At 48.1% G+C, this 17,979-nt stretch overlaps 1 protein-coding gene across 1 annotated transcript in view; it reads right to left on the bottom strand.

Annotated features, from left to right (window-relative positions):
- The window catches only part of LONP2 (lon peptidase 2, peroxisomal), a gene marked incomplete at its 5' end in the record, with an annotated part of 171,883 nt that overhangs the window by 106,339 nt on the left and 47,565 nt on the right, over positions 1–17,979 (bottom strand). Inside the window, one exon of the mRNA XM_082270039.1 lies at positions 10,409–10,667. Coding sequence (XP_082126165.1) covers positions 10,409–10,667 — 259 coding nt within the window. The remainder of the gene's footprint in view (positions 1–10,408; positions 10,668–17,979) is intronic.

Here is a 17,979-nt window from a genome sequence, read left to right as displayed (position 1 = left end):
TGGTTCTCTCCATGCGAGACAACCTACCATTATATAGATGCATAAATAGTCATTCTGTTTGATAAAGTTGTTTTCATTTTCTTGTGCTCTATCTCATATTTGCAAATGCATACTATTCATACTATTTATTTACACTTATCTATATATGAATGTATATTGTGTCATGTTTATCCTTTGCACAAATTTTTCAATAAACTAAAAAAAAAGAAGAAGAATTGCCTTAATTTTTCATAGTAGCACCCTCATAGGTAGGTGACCCATAAGTGTGAAATCCAGCAGTTCTCAAGGGGGCAGTGCTACAGTAGCATAGAGTCAACAAGGTGTTGGAAACATTTCTCAGAGGTTTAGGTCCAAAAAAAAAAAAAAGAAGAATTGCCTTCACTTTTCGTAGTAGCACCCTCATAGGTAGGTTCTAGTGAGAAAGTATAGTTTTTGGCTCTGTCTGCCTATCAGAGGAGCAGCAGGCAAATCTATATTTCTTTCTGCCTACCAGAAAGCAGGATCTGTTAGTGAGGTCTGCTCAGTGTGCTTAGAATGCAATCCATTATGTCTAGAGAGTGTTTCACACTGGTCCAATAGGGAGGCATGTTGGACAGTGGGAGGAAACCGGTCAAATGGATGCATAGGCTTTGGTACAGTCCTGGGGATTTGCAGGTGCAGGTCGCCTCGGTGCATTCCGGGAGCACATGTGCTGCGGGGCCTTTGGCTGGAGAGCAGAGTCCCGGAGGGAGGGTAGCGGCTGCCTCATCCTCTGTAGCAGTGGCACGTGGCCTCAGAAGGTTGTCCTGAAGGCCAGAGGAATGGAGCTGAACCCAGAGGTCCAGGAGAATCTGACTGAGGGGTAGACTCTGTAAAAACAGTATCGTAAGTACAGGGGATCGTGTCTAGGGGCCTGACCTGAGGGGGGCCACCCTAGGAGGAGGATAGTCAGTGGATGGGTGTGAGCAAGCAAGAAGGAGGATACTAAGGAGAGTAGAAGATAAAGTCAGTTCATCAAGTCATCGGGGGAAAGAGACTTAAAACTAAATTCGCCTCTGTGGCAAGGTGGATCAACAGCCTGACTGTACCAAGCGATAGAAGTCCTCATGTCTTTTGCATAGTTAATTTGGAGTATCCCACTATTCCCTTCTCCCATCCCTAATTTATCAATAAAACACAAAAACAACTACATACCCCTGGATTGTTTATTGAATAAGCCAAGAAGAAAAGTGAGAGACTGTTAATGTTAGGGTTTCTAATGGTAACCCAGGGGGACCCATAAGTGTGAAATCCAGCAGTCCTCAAGGGGGCAGTGCTACAGTAGCATAGAGTCTCAGAGATTTAGGTCAATTTTGACATAGCAGCATCACACAGTTGCTGCAGATTTGTCGGCTGCGCATCCATGATGCAAATCCCCCTTTCCACCACATCCCAAATGTGCTCTATTAGATTAAGATCTGGTGAGTGTGAAGGCCATTGGAGCAGTGTTAATTTTGGCAGCAAAATTTTGATTTAGTTTTAGCCTTTTGACTAAAATGCCATTTTAGTTTTAGTCTTATTTTAGTCATCCTAATTGTTTTAGTCATATTTTAGGCTACTAAAAATCGCCAGTACATTTTAGTCCAGGGCTTGACAATTTTTCTTTAAATCTAGGAGCCAGCTAAAAAGTTAGGAGCCAGTTTTTCAAATCAGCTGTCCGGCACTCAGAAAAAAAAGAAAGCAAGAAAGAGGAATAAAAAAAAAGAAAGAAATGGAAAGGAGGAGAAAAAAAAGAAAGAAAAGAAGTAAGCGGAAGTCGCTGCCATGTGATTGGCTGATTAGCAATTTGTGTTACCAAGCAATTGAACCTAATAAAATGTCCGGTGAGCGTATTTAGCAGGCCTTACTGGTACTTGTATGTAGAGAAAAAGACTGCAAAAAAAAAAAACGAAGGCAGCCACTGCATCCAAGGACTGGAAAGTAACAAAAACGGAATTTTTGTAAAATCTTACCTGTAAAATTCCTTTCTCTGAGTCCTCCGACAGTCGCCGCCTCTTCATATTCGTCACATATGGGGTATTAGACTTTGCTCCGAAGGAGTAGCTAGGCAACAGAATATGTTAACATTAAAGCTTTTAACATATCCCACCCTCAAGGGGTGGTCCCCTCAGTCAATACCCTCCTACTTCCTGCAACCATATCTCAGTTTTAGTGGAATAGCAGTAGAGTATACAACCAAACCCCAAAAGAGGGGCGGGGGCGGCGACTGTCGGAGGACTCAGAGAAAGGAATTTTACAGGTAAGATTTTACAAAAATTCCGTTTTCTCTTACGTCCTCCGACAGTCGCCGCCTCTTCATATTCGTCACATATGGGGACGTCTCAAAGCAGTGCAAACATGAGGGGTGGGAAACGCATCCGCGCCGAAAGGCAACGCAGTCTCCGCATCAAAGAAAGGAACCTTACCAAAGGAAGGAAACCAGCTGGGCAACAGAAAAAAACAAGTGCTCAACAGGAGCAACAACCCAGGAAAAGACAAAAAACCAGGGGATACAAAACTTATCCCAACAGCCAGAGGTCCCCAACAAGGGACCCTAGGGAACTGCCGCACTAAGAACCTTGCGGCCAAAGGAAGCATCCGCCGATGCCTGAACATCTACTTTGTAGAATCTTGTGAACGTGTGTACGGTCGACCAGGTCGCCGCCTTACAAACCTGGGCTACAGAAGCCCCATGACGACAGGCCCAAGACGTACTCAAAGATCTAGTAGAGTGCGCCTTCACAGGCACAGGGGGAACCTTCCCCTGCAAAGCATAGGCCTGTTCAATGGTCTGCCTGATCCATTTTGCGATGGTAGAGGCCGAAGCCGCCATGCCCTTCCGAGGACCCTCTGGAAGAACAAACAAGGAGTCCGTCTTTCGAAAAGACTCAGTCGATTTAAGGTAAACCCTTATCGCCCGAACAACATCCAACATCGTTTCGGAAGAAAAGAAGGATTAGGTCGCAAGACCACCTTATCCAAATGAACAACCAGGTACGGAGACTTGCAGGACAAAGCTGCCATCTCCGACACTCTGCGAGCCGAAGTGATCGCCACCAAAAAGGCGACCTTTTTGGACAACATAGACAACGAGATCTCCCTGATCTGTTCAAAAGGAGCACGTTGCAACACAGACAGAACGAGATTCAAGTCCCAAGGGGGCAAAGGATCCCTCCTAGGAGGAACCAGATGCCGCACACCCTGAACAAAGGTGCCAACCAAGGAGTTGGAAGCCACGGGACGTTGAAACAGAACGGCCAGTGCAGACACCTGACCCTTTATCGTAGCCAGCGCCAAACGCTGATCAACACCCGTTTGAAGAAAAGACAGCACACGGGAAACAGAGTACGTGCGGGGTGAAAACCCCCTGGACTCACACCAGGCAAAATAGGCCTTCCAAGTACGGTAATAAACCTTCCCCGAGGAAGACTTCCTCGCGTTGATCAAAGTATGAACGACCTCTGGAGAGAGACCCCTCTCCTTCAGGACCTCGGTCTCAACAGCCAGGCCGTCAAAGCCAGCGACTGTAAAGCAGGATGGTATATCGGTCCTTGAGACAGTAGATCGTCTCGAAGAGGCAGACGCCACGGAGCGTCGACCGCCAGATTCACGAGGTCTGCGTACCAGGACCGGCGAGGCCAGTCCGGTGCCACAAGAATCACCGTGCTGCGTTCCGAGTGTAACCTGCGAAGGAACCTGGACAGCAACTGAATCGGTGGAAACGCGTACATCAGCCTGTACTGATGCCACGGGGCCACTAACGCGTCCGACGCGTCTGCCCGAGGGTCGCGCGTCCTTTCCACGAACCTTTTCACCTTGTTGTTGAGACGAGACGCGAACAGGTCCACATCTGGAAGACCCCACTTCGCGCACAACATCTGGAAGACAGCCGGGTGGAGAGACCATTCCCCCTGATCCAGGGTCTGGCGACTCAGATAGTCCGCCTGCCAATTCTCCACTCCCGGAATGTGAACCGCCATTATCGCCGGGACATGAGTCTCGGCCCAAGACAGAATGTCGGCCACTTCTCGAGCCGCTCGGGCACTCCTGGTGCCCCCTTGGTGGTTGATGTAGGCCACCGCCGTGGCATTGTCCGTCTGCACCCGAACCGGGCAGCCCTGCAGCCGGTCCGTCCAGCGATGAAGACAGAGATTTATCGCACGCAATTCCAGAATGTTGATCGGAAGGGAAGACTCCCCCTCCGACCAAGTTCCCTGGGCGGATAGAACGCCCAGAACACCACCCCAGCCCGACAGGCTGGCATCCGTGGTGATCACCGTCCACGAGACAGGACGAAACGACTTGCCCCCGGACACCATCGGGGACTGGAGCCACCACAGAAGGTTTCTTCTGGTGCGATGACTCAACGAGATTTGAAGATCCAGAGATTGAGGTCGCCCGTCCCACCTGGACAGGATCTCCGCTTGGAGACCCCGCGTGTGAAACTGGGCGAAGGGAATCGCCTCGAAGGCCGAGACCATCAATCCCAGACATCTCATGCACGTCCACAGAGACGAGTGCGGAACGTCCCTGAGGGACCTGACTTCCTCCTGAAGAGTTCTGAGTTTGTCTTCCGGCAGGAAGACCTTCGCCTGCACCGAGTCCAGAATCATCCCCAGGTAGGGAAGACGAACCGACGGACTCAGTGTCGACTTTGGAAAATTTATCGTCCAACCAAACTCCTGCAGAGTTTGCATCGTGACAGACAGGTCCTGCTCCAGACCCTGGCCGGTCGCAGACCGAACCAGAATGTCGTCCAGGTACCCCAGGACAGAAAAGCCCTGGGCCCTCAATAATGCCAGAACCGGTGCAAGCACCTTGGTGAAGACCCACGGAGCCGAGGCGAGACCAAAAGGCAACGCCACGAACTGGTAGTGATCCTCCGCAATGGCAAATCGAAGGAACCTCTGGTGACCCTCGAAAAAGGGGATGTGAAGATACGCATCCTTCAAATCGATGGAGGCCATGAATTCCCCCGGAACCAGGGCAGCCACCACCGACCGCAGGGATTCCATGCGGAACTTGCGAACCCGCACAGAGCGGTTCAGAGCCTTCAAGTCCAGAATTGGACGAACCTTGCCCTCCTTTCTGGGCACGGTGAACAGATTGGAATAAAACCCCCGAAACCTGTCCCGATGAGGCACCGGAACCACCACTCCCTGAGCCCTCAGGTCCCGCACCGCCAGGTGCAGGTCCCGCAAACGCTCTGGAGACAGTTGAAGATTTGAGGGAAAAAATCTGCTCTCCGGCCGAGAGAGAAACTCGATCTTGTAACCAGATCGAACGATCTCCTGAACCCATCTGTCCCGCACACGGGCCAACCAGGGTTGAAGAAAACCGAGCAAGCGTCCCCCCACCCCAAAACTGGGTGAGGGCGCCCCTTCAGGCCGAACTGTTATGGGCTGCAGATCCGGATTGGCCGGACTTCTGTTTCCCAGACCAGGGCTTCTTCTGAGACCCTTGACCTTTGAACGGCTTGCCCTTGTAGTGTGGCCGAAAGGCACGAAAGGACCCCTGAGGGGGCCGAAAATTAGCATGCTTCTTCCCAGAAGCCCCCTTAGCCTTGGGGAAATGGGGCAAGAAAGTGCTCTTACCTCCGGTGATCCCCTTAATCAACACATCCAAGGACTCCCCAAAAAGGCGAGACCCATCATAAGGTAGATTGGCTAAGGTCTTACGCGAAGATTGGTCCACCGACCAACATTTTAACCAAACCAGGCGGCGAGACAACACCGCCACGCTGTGCACACGTGCAGCCAATGGAACCAGGTCCAGGTCCGCATCACACAGATACATGACACCCTGGTGGATTTGATCCACCATATCCAGGGTCGCCGGCGAGGCCGAGTCGGCCACTAGGACGCACCTAAGCATCTGCGTCCAACTTGCGATCGCCTGGGCCGCCATGAGAGAAGCAAACAGAGCTTTAAGCATAGAACCCGTAACAGAATAAGTATGACGGGCAAGAGACTCCAATCTCCTATCCGTGGCATCACGGAACACAGGGGAATCCTCTGCAGGAATCGCAGTGGCCTTGTTTAAAACCGCAATTGCGTGATCCACTGGGGGAGGCACACACCACCTTTCATCAGTGGAAGGCGAGAAAGGATAACGCAGCTTGAACCTACTTGGTACAGCAAAAGGTTTGCGCAGATTGCGCCATTGTTCCTTAACAGCGCGCTGAAAATCATCATTGCAGGGAAAAACCTGCGGTGTCCTGTGTTTTCTCTGCGTCCCATAGGCCGCCAAGGCAGCGGGAGGACACACTTCATCCTGCAAACGCAATGTTTGCTTTATGGAAGCAATCAATTCATCCATGATTGCAAGCTCTTCAGGCGAGCCAGGGGGAGAATTATCAACCCCCTCAACTTCAGCCTCCACTTCGGACCCCACTAGATCTAGGGAGGAGCGGGACCCCGATAAGGAGGCCCCCGCCATAACAACCCCAACACCTTCACCCTCAGAATCAGAGGAAAGAGCAATTCTGGGTCTTTTAGTAGATTGAGCAGCCACCAGCATCTGCACCTGAGCAGCAAGGCCAGCCACAATAGTGGCTAAATCCCCCCCTGGGGGGGAAACAGCGGTCCCCTGGCTTTCCACCAAGGCGGTAGGAAATTTGCCCTCCTGAGAATCCATTGCCCCTGTAATACCAGACAATAAAGGGTTAACTGCCCCTTTAAGCAAGCGCAGCCCACCGCACCACACTCAAGCACAATGAGACCCCCACAGGGAATATGCAAACTGAACACAGGCAATGGATAGCAAGAACAGAAGGATAAAACCTGAGGAGACCCTCGCCGCTGCTGCTGCCTCGATCGGTGTTCCTGGAAAGAGGAAGTGATGCTGCCAGGGCGCTCTATGAAAACCTATGGAGGCTACAAGAAAATGGCCGCCATGCATGTAAAACATGCGGCCGGAGCGAGTGTAGGCAAAATGGCGCCGTTTGGCGCCGAAACCGCCGCTCCACAGTGCAGTAATGCACACATGTCATCCATGTATAAGAACACGTGTCAGATCGCCGCAGCGATCGCTGTATATGCCCAAACATGCCAAAAAAACATGCCCCACAGCACACAGCTTTTCACACTGACCAGGCTGACACACACAGTGTCACACAGCTCCCCCCCCCCCCCCTTGCAGCCCACAGCATGCAGCCGAGAGATAGGGAGACAATCAGTGTGAATAGAGGCAGGTTACACAGTCCCAGACTGACACCCCCCCAGACAGACAGGTCCCCACATAGATACACTTACCTCTCAATGGCGTGGGGGACCCGCACAGGCGAACAAGCCGCTGCACATGAGGCAGGGAGAGTCGCAATTCAAGACGCACAAAATGGGGGTTAAGAAACCGCACGGCGTCCAGTGAGGTAGCCACCTCACCAATCATCCCTGCACCGAACAGGGATGGGTCGTTCACTGTGCCAGGAGCGTTACCTGGCTGAACGCTCGATGGCAGGCTGGGAAGCCACTGACCCACGACCTGCGACCAGGGGGATCAGCCCGAGACCCAGCCCGCATGATCCTCTTCATCAGAAGAACTAACGCTGACAAAAATAACAGCTAAGTAAAGGTAGAGAGAAAACTCAAACAAAATTTCAAAAAGAAGAAAGAGTCTGGGGCAGAAAGCCCCAGCACAGGAAAAGCCAGCCACTCCTGACAAGCTAGACATTAAAACTGAGATATGGTTGCAGGAAGTAGGAGGGTATTGACTGAGGGGACCACCCCTTGAGGGTGGGATATGTTAAAAGCTTTAATGTTAACATATTCTGTTGCCTAGCTACTCCTTCGGAGCAAAGTCTAATACCCCATATGTGACGAATATGAAGAGGCGGCGACTGTCGGAGGACGTAAGAGAAATATCTTTTTTCTTTTAGGATTTTGATAGGGTTGATTTTACAGATATACCTTGTGTACAGCAATGGAACAACAAGGACATGACCCTGCTGAAAAGGGGCAGGACCCCATCTTGTGTCCATGGGGCCTACAATATAAAGACGGGTCTAATAGAAGGAAGGCGTACGCTGAATCTCGTGCAGCTTCACAGTGAATCGGTTTGTTGTAGTTTTATTGCAGAACAGACGACTATTCATAAGTCTAAATAGGCTCATGTGATCATCATCCGAATTTCAGGGTCCAAAAATAAATAAATAAATAAAATAAAAGATCCAAAAAAACGTTCACAGAACAGAAGTTGAGCCTTTCAGGAAAAAAAAAAAAATTAGATTTAAATATTATATATTTTGCGCAGCTCCTTCAGCCTTGTAAAGTGCGATGTGGTTTGGTGACCTGCATTGTGGTGCCATCCATGTCTGATTTTTTCCCTCATTGTACATCACCCCAGCATCGCGCCCATTTGGTGACTTGCATTGACCTCGAGGAGTTGCAGATGAATGTATACTGAAGGCTTAGTGACAGCCTGTGAAGGATGAGCCATGATTAAGGGGGAAGGCAGGCCACAGGGATCAAGGTAGCAGCAGGTGCACAGAGGCAGCACAGGCTGAGGCTCTACAGAGGCAGCACAGGCTGAGGCTCCACAGAGGCAGCACAGGCTGAGGCTCCACAGAGACAGCACAGGCTGAGGCTCCACAGAGGCAGCACGGGCTGAGGCTCCACAGAGGCAGCACGGGCTGAGGCTCCACAGAGGTAGCGCGGGCTGAGGCTCCACAGAGGCAGCGCGGGCTGAGGCTCCACAGAGGCAGCGCGGGCTGAGGCTCCACAGAGGCAGCGCGGGCTGAGGCTCCACAGAGGCAGCGCGGGCTGAGGCTCCACAGAGGCAGCGCGGGCTGAGGCTCCACAGGGCCGCGCGGGCTGAGGCTCCACAGAGGCAGCGCGGGCTGAGGCTGCACAGAGGCAGCGCGGGCTGAGGCTGCACAGAGGCAGCGCGGGCTGAGGCTGCACAGAGGCAGCGCGGGCTGAGGCTGCACAGTGGCAGCACGGGCTGAGGCTGCACAGTGGCAGCACGGGCTGAGGCTGCACAGAGGCAGCACGGGCTGAGGCTGCACAGAGGCAGCGCGGGCTGAGGCTCCACAGAGGCAGCGCGGGCTGAGGCTCCACAGAGGCAGCACGGGCTGAGGCTCCACAGTGGCAGCGCAGGCTGAGGCTCCACAGTGGCAGCTCGGGCTGAGGCTGCACAGAGGCAGCACGGGCTGAGGCTGCACAGAGGCAGCACGGGCTGAGGCTGCACAGAGGCAGCACGGGCTGAGGCTGCACAGAGGCAGCACAGGCTGAGGCTCCACAGAGGCAGCACAGGCTGAGGCTCCACAGAGGCAGCACTGGCTGAGGCTCCACAGAGGCAGCACTGGCTGAGGCTCCACAGAGGCAGCACAGGCTGAGGCTCCACAGAGGCAGCACAGGCTGAGGCTCCACAGAGGCAGCACAGGCTGAGGCTCCACAGAGACAGCACAGGCTGAGGCTCCACAGAGGCAGCACAGGCTGAGGCTCCATAGAGGCAGCACAGGCTGAGGCTCCATAGAGGCAGCACAGGCTGAGGCTCCACAGAGGCAGCACAGGCTGAGGCTCCACAGAGGCAGCACAGGCTGAGGCTGCACAGAAATTTATTCTGGGGTACAGTGAGACGCAACCCTGGAGTCCAACATTTTCCTCCCACTGTCCAACATGCCTCCCTATTGGACCAGTGTGAAACACTCTCTAGACACAATAAATTGCACACTGAGCACGATGAGCAGACCTCACTCACAGATCCTCCTCTCTGGTAGACAGAGAACAATATTGTGACGGACTCCGAACACCCAGACTAGGTATCTCCACCAAGAATCTGCTTCCTAAGCCCTGGAACACGAGATCCGTGAATCTGGCTATTGTTACCCCAAGAACTCAACAGTACAAGTTTTGGAGTCAACCAGAATCAAACTGTTTATTGAAACACAGGCACACAGAGATATAGACTGTGGGACAATCCCCCCTCCCCCTTATCAAGGCCTATGCACCCATTCGTCAGGTTTCCTCCCACTGTCCAACATGCCTCCCTATTGGACCAGTGTGAAACACTCTCTAGACACAATGAATCACAAAACACTCTCTAGACACAATGAATCACACACTGATCACAATGAGCAGACCTCACTAACAGATCCTGCTCTCTGGTAGGCAAAGAGCAATATAGATTTGCCTGCAGCCCCTCTGGTAAGCAGACAAGAGCCAAAAACTATATTCTCTCACTAGCACCTACCTAGGATGGTGCTACACCTGTCAGAAGTGACTCAGCTAGCAGAGAGGGCAGGAAAGAGGAGACAGAAATCAAACTCTGTGCTTTGGATTGTGGCAAGTACACTCTATAGAGGGATGTGCTCTGCTCATTTTTCATTTCATATGTTAAAAACCACTTTAATTAAAAATGTGATGATTGCAAATTAACAAGATCAGAGACCCGTACCTGCAGCCAATCCTACCTGTGTCCACGGATATCAGACTGGTCACACACTCCACCCAACGCAATCCTGTGGAACTCTCTGCCCAAAGTCTTAGCAATGGACCTTCCCACACTGGTTTTGCCCACACCAGGGGGTCCAACAAAGCAAAGGATAGGGCCCTTGAGGTTGTTCTTTAGCTGACGTACAGCCAGATATTCTAGGACTCTCTTTTTCAGCTTTGCCATGGCATAGTGGTCATTATCCAGCAGAATCCGTGCAGCGCGGATATCCAAGCGATCTACAACAGATTTATACAGAGATTTTGATTTGGGTTGCATGGGTAAATACAAAATTTTGAGAAACAAATGAAAGACCTTTACATGCGAGAAATACTATTTTAAAATTAATAATTTATGCGGTTGACCTTTCTTTTATTAATTGAATACACAGAGTCTATTCTTCCATGCAAACTGACTGTGTTTCCAACACAAAGGGAGCGATTTATAAAATTTTCCCCACATTTTTCTAATTGTGTGAATCCTGGGTGAAATTTGTGAATATATTTATAAACAAACCCCAAAGCGTGCGTTTGTTTTGAAGGCAACATATGACCAGTTTGCTATGGACAATGCCACAGTGCCGCCAGCGATGGTAATTAACCACTTTACGACCGCTCACTGTACCTCTACTGCGGCACAGTGGCTCGTTATCGTCCAGTGATGGACTCCTCCCCTTGTGGGCGGCGCTCGCGCGCCGCCAGAGACTCGCCCCCGCTGTATTCATTCACAGCGGGAGTCGGGCCAGGGGAGGAGCAGCGGCGATCGCCGCTGCTCTTCCCCGATCGTCGGGGAATCGAGTTTGGAGATCCGCCCGCTTGTGTAAACAGAGCGGGCGGATCTCCATAGTAACAAACAGTGACAGATTGCAGGGTTCAGCTTAGCTGAACCTGCGATCTGTCCCTGTGTCACTCAGTCACCTCCCCCCACACACGTTAGTAAGCACCAGGCATACATTAACCCCTCCCTCTCCAATAAAATTAACCCCTTCCCTGCCAGTGTCATTTTTACAGTAACAGTGCATATTTATAGCACTGATTACTATAGAAATGTCACTGGTAACCCCAAAAGTGTCAAAAATGTCAGTCAAGGGTCCGATCTGTCCGCCGCAATGTTGCAGTCCCGCAAAGAAAAAAAAAAAAAAAAATCGCAGATCGCCGCCATTACCCGTTAAAAAAAAACACCAAAAATGACAGAAATCTTTCCCTTAGTTAGTAAACGCAATAACTTTTGCGCAAACAAATCAAAATACGCTTATTGTGATTTTTTTACCAAACATAGGTAGCAGAAAACAAATTGGCCAAAAATTTAAAAAAATTTTGATTTTAACATTTTTTTGGGGGGGAATTTCATATAAAAAAAAATGTGAAAAATATTGTTATTTTTCCAAAATTTACGCTATTTTTTTGTTTATAGCGCCAAAAGTAAAAATCGCACAGGTGATCAAATACCACCAAAAGAAAGCTCTGTTTGTGGGGAAAAAAATTTTGTTTGGGTACGGCGTCGCACGACCGCGCAATTGTCAGTTAAAGTCGCACAGTGCCGAATCGCAAAAAGTGGCCCAGACGTAAGACAGCAAAATCCTCCGGTGGTAAAGTGGTTAAACAAAATTGTAGGAATCAGTACATTTCTGAAGGCAGAAAAGTGTTCAGATAAAGTTAGAAAGAGAAAAGCAGAAATTACAAATAACAAAAAATATAAATACTCCCCTAGATGGCTACAGCACCAAATCCAATGTTGCAGCTCCCCCCCGCTGGCTCTTTACCGTAAACTGAGTGATCAAAATCTACTGATAGCTCAGTTCCCGGGTTTGCTCTGAGCACAGAGCGGTGGCTGTAAAAGAGAGATCTCCAGTAAAAGAGAGATCTTATACAGTAACTGTGCATTTTCTTTTAGCACTGATCACTGTATTGGGGTTACTGGTCCTCAAAAAGTGTCACTTTGTGTCAGATTTGTCCGCCACAATTTCACAGTTCCGCTAAAAATCGCTGATCTCCGCCATTACTAGTAAAAACAATAAAAAAAAAAATACCTAAAAACACCTAGATGGTTACAGCACCAAATCTAATGTTGCAGCTGCCCCCCCCCCCCCCGCTGGCTCTTTACCGTAAACTGAGTGATCAAAAGCTGCCGATAGCTCAGTTCCCGGGTTTGCTCTGAGCACAGAGCGGTGACTGTAAAAGAGAGATCTCCAGTAAAAGAGAGATCTTATACAGTAACTGCGCATTTTTTTTTTAGCACTGATCACTGTATTGTATATGGGAAGGGGGGTTTTGTGACTTTAGATGAGACATCTGCCGAATCGCGGTAACATCACACAAACAGAATCGCGGGACGAATGACGCACAAAAGAAGCTGCTGTACCTTTTTGTTACTGGTCCTCAAAAAGTGTCACTTATGGCACTTTTCCACTGCAAGTACCGGCTCGGGTCCACTCGGCACTGCTTGAACCAACTCGGCTGGGTTTTGGGACTTTAGATGAGACACATGGGGGAAAAAAACATGCGTCTCCATCCCTATTCGAGAAATAAAAGGAGAAGTTGGGACTTTAAGGCTACGTTCACATGTGGGCTTGGCGGATCACGGGCAGAACCACCGCGATTCTGCCCACGATCCGGAATAATTGCAAATCCCGGGACACCTGTGCGATGCCAGTGATTTGCAATGGCACTCCAAATGCTGTGCGATGTTGCCGCGATTTCCACCTGCCGAATCGCGGTAAAATCGCACAAACAGAATTGCGGGACGAATGACGCACAAAAGAAGCTGCTGTACCTTTTTGTTACTGGTCCTCAAAAAGTGTCACTTATGGCACTTTTCCACTGCAAGTACCGGCTCGGCTCCACTCGGCACTGCTTGGACCAACTCGGCTCGGTTTGCTTTTCCACTGTGTGGTACGAGACGGCACCTTTCAGCACTGTATCGGCTCTACTCGGCTCGGTTTGCTTTTCCACTGTGTGGTACGAGACGGCACGTTTCGGCACTGTATAGGCTCTATTCGGCTCGGTTTGCTTTTCCACTAAAGTAGTAAGTGGGTGGGATTACAACGATTCTCTGACCAATCAGTGGCTAGTAGTGACAAACAATCAAGGCTGCATGCAAAGGATTGTGGGATATGGTATAGGTACAGAACGTGTCAGTTAGAGCAACGCAGTGCCGTATCGCAAAAAATGGCCTGGTCAGGAAGGGGGTAAAACCTTCCGGGGCTGAAGTGGTTAAAAAAGAATGTCCAATATTACATTTTGAAGCAATTCTAAACAAGCCCTTACGGTCCCAGCAGTATGACACCCCCACAAACCTGGCAGTTTCTAACCCTTCCACACCCCATCCCAAAAAAGAAAAGTGGTGGCTGAAGTTCTGTTTTAGCTCCTGGATATTAGCTTCATCTTTTGGTAAATTGTTATTTAGAATGTAAGCCTGGTTCCCTTTAGCACTGGGATTTGGGTCAAGCAGGATGTTGGCTTGTTTTTCAAGCTGCTCCCGCAGGAATACAGCGAAGAAGCTGCATTTAATTTATCCTCTAAATCTTTTTTTCATGTTACTTTGTTCATTTTAATTAAAAAAAAAAAAAAAAACACGACTGCTTTGATCTTTTAAAAGTGTGCAGATTAAAGAAATCCTCTTGTGAAGGGGCCGTTTCACATGCAGAACAATGGAGTTCATGACACAATGTTTAGGTGTGGACCCGTCCGAGATTATTACATCCTTGCAATAAAGTGACGCCCACCTTTGGAACTATGACACTCACCCTTGGAAGTGGCATTTGTGCGTGCAATTTGGGGTCTTGAAAGTAAATGTACCGATTGCCTCATGATCCCTTAATGAGCCCATAACAAATGCTGCTCTTAAAGCTCTAGTTCACCAATGCCCACCATTTACTACTGGTGACATATCTGCTGTGCATCCCACATTTCCTCAATTAGATTTAATTGCCATTCTTTCTGTTTTCACTTGCTGTTTTCTTAAAAGATGTAAACCCAATCGCCAACATTTCAGATAAGCTTTCAAATGTTCATTTTAGGGGCCCATTCACACTTGTACGTTGTGGCAAAGTGGGCATTACGGCAACACATCTGCTTTATGAGAGTTGCATTGCAGTGCCATTCATTGCAAATTGCAAGGGTTGCCTTCCTATAGATCAGGGGTCTTCAAAACTATGGCCCTCCAGTTGTTCGAGAACTACAAGTCCCATCATGCCTAGTCATGTCTGTGAATGTCAGAGTTTTACAATGCCTCATGGGATGTGTAGTGCCACAAAAGCTGGAGGGCCGTAGTTTGAGGATCCCTGCTATAGATTATGGGAATGCAAAACCTGTTTGAAGTCAACAAAAGCCCTTGGACTCCGGCCCTCATACTGAAAGCTCCTCTGGGAAAGAATATCCTTGCTAGAGGTGCACTGAATGGAAATTTTGGTGACGAAACTGAGACCAAAAATGCAGGATACGCTTGGCCAAGTATCAAAACCGAAAATGACAATTAAAAAAATGTTATATATATATATTTATATATATACACACACACATATATATATATATATATATATATATATATATATATATATAATATAAATCAGAAAAATTCCTGCGCCAAGTCTAAAAAACAGTGTAAAAAAAATGAATACCAAGCAGCATACACAGACTCAAAGAACAAAGTCCAAAACAATATAAAACCACTATGTGTTGCGCTCAAAAATTAATGAACAAGTGACGAAAATTAAATATGCAAAAAATGAATATGCCGGTGATATGAACACCCTATAAAACGTAAAAAAAAATTGTGAACACTAATGAAAAAAATCATGTGAGATAATGTGCATAAAAAAAGTAATTCAGTGAAAAAAAAAAACAATCCCACAAAAATAGTATATACCCTGTTTCCCCAAAAGTAAGCCCTACCCCGAAAATAAGCCCTATCTCGATTATTGGGGCTGGCTGCAATACAAGCCCTACCCCGAAAATAAGCCCTAGTTTAGTGTATGAAAAATCCTAGGATGCACTTTATTAGCATTTTAAATAATGTCCAGTGTGTTTTTGTAATATAATACTGTGAAATACCTTCCTTACATCGCCGCTCTGCTCTCAGCTGATTCCCTGCTGTCTTTCTCCTCTCATACGGTAGCTGTCAGAGGGGGATCTCAGCCCCTCCCCCTGAGATCCCCCTCTGACAGCTACCGTATGAGAGGAGAAAGACAGGAGAGAGCAGGAGATTAGCTGAGCACAGAGCAGCGATGTACCGTAATGAAGGTATTTCACACAATTGTATTACAAAAACACTCACTGGACAGTATATAAAACACTAATAAAGCGCATCCTAGGATTTTATATACATTAAACTAGGTTTACATGGGATTTCTGGCAGGCAGGGAGGGCAGAGGGGGACAGAACATTATAAGACCTACCCCAAAAATAAGCCCTACTGTGTCTTTTGGTGCCAAAATTAATATAAGACCCGGGCTTATTTTTGGGGAAACACGGTATAAAAAAGTCCTTGTGAAGAAAGAAATGGTGAATTCCAGTGAAGAGGAACCACAAGTCCCAGCAAATGATAGGCTGTCCAATGGAGCTTCCACTAAAAGGCACCCGTGATCAAAGGAGATGTAAATAAGGCTGCTTACCAGACCCATATGGTAATCTAATTTAATATAGTCCACAACTTGCTTATCAATAGGGGCCAGTTACCGGGGTCACACAGGACATTCTCCAGAGTGGCAGTTTCAGGAAATGCTTGAGCAGATATCAAGAAGCAATCCTCACATAAAGATGGGTGGAGCCCATGGAGATTGATCCAGAAAAGAAAGAGGGCACATAGCATAATACCGCAATAAAAATGTTTTATTTAAAAGAAATTGCACTTAGACAACCGAGCAGAAAAACATTGTATTCCATATACATCAAAGGCTGTGGCGTCCCGCACGTATCCGAAAGGATTTCCGCCGGCATTGGGGGCGTGGCTACGTTGTGTCTGAAACCACCCGTCTAGTTTCGTCATAGATTGACGTCTTCCGGGGCGTATATATAAATATATATAACCTTCCGGAGCTGAAGTGGTTAATTAAAAAGTCGAAAATAATACAATTATATAAAAACGAAAAGCGATCAGCGATTTCTAGCGGGACTGCGACATAGCGGCGGACAGATCGGCACCGAACTGTACTGGAACATGGTAAAATCCACCGGAATGCACTAGAACGCATCAAAAATGTGCATACAGAACGGATCTCGAGTGAGTTTTTGTGGTGCAAATCAACCCTAGGCCCAGTAAATTCGCATCAAAATCCCGTGCATTTTCGGCGCCATTTCTTTATTCAGCAAAATGCAGAAAACACAATTTTCACCAGATATGTTTCGGCCGCAGAAATTTTGGTGCATCTCTAGTCCCTGCACTAATGTGGCAATGCCCTGGTTTCTTAATCTGCCTGCCCACAGTAAATTTACTGTGGACGGGGGGCACAGGCAGTCAACAGATTCCTACCAAGGCAGTGGAAGCTGAGAGAGTGCTGACAAAACGCGTACAGGGGCGGAGCCTGCATATTGGACGTCACATCCCTTCCTGAGATTATGCGGAACTGATTCACATGCACGCACTGCTGAGTGCTTCTTAATGTAAGTGCAGCAGTTTTCAATAAACGTATCCTACCATTCAAGCAGAGAGCAATAGATTTATTCAGTTTACCCCCTTATATACACCGAGTCATACGAGATCGGAGTTGGGACCCTGGAAATACTCCCCTGTGCGGATTAACATCCTAACTCCCCAGTGAGGAAAAAGCCGTCTTAGACCCGGGGTGGCTCTCGGGTCAAAGAGTGAGGTGAGAGGCCACTCTAGATGGTGAAAGGGACCCTGACACGATCACGGAGGTGTTACTATATCAGTTGCATTATGGGATTTGTTTAATGGACTTTCTTCTTGTCACTTCATTCGCACATTATATGATTTGCACCTTTTAAAGACTTTTTTTCTTTGATTTAGAGAGTGTGATTTTTTCACCTATATATCTTTATCTGTAGGTGCACTTGTATTAATTTTTCTGGCTGGCGCAAGACTTTTTATGTTTGATACTTAGTCAACAGATTTCAGTTAATGGTTTTGGCTGAAACAATCACACACACATAGAACTATGTGTGCAGTAAACAGCGATCTGGCTGCTTCTTCTCCCTAAAAAAACTGGGAGAAAAAAAACAGCCAGATTAGAAAGTAAAAGCTCTCAGGAGCTCTCCTCACTGAGCACTGCAGTGTGTAATTTCAGCTCACCACTCATATTTGAACAGATGTAGAGAAGAGAGAGCCGCAGATAAACAGGTACAACTTATGTAGGAGGATTTGTTTGATCTCTGTGTATAACCTGAGGCCAGTCACTTCACTGGGTGTATTTAAGGGTTTACAACCACTTAAGTAAAAAAAGAGAAGAGGTTCAGAAAGCACACATCCAAAGAATAGCTAAAGCAAAATAGGAAGATCCTTGCAGTGCTGATCCTCAGGTACAGAGTCCCCTCCAGCATGGAAACCAATGAGCAACACAGCAGTGACATCACCAAATCTCACAGTTTATTTAGG

This window comes from Pelophylax lessonae, assembly GCF_965119305.1.
Source record: "Pelophylax lessonae genome assembly, chromosome: 10".
Lineage (NCBI taxonomy): Eukaryota > Metazoa > Chordata > Amphibia > Anura > Ranidae > Pelophylax > Pelophylax lessonae.
This window is presented reverse-complemented; position numbering and strand designations above follow the sequence as displayed.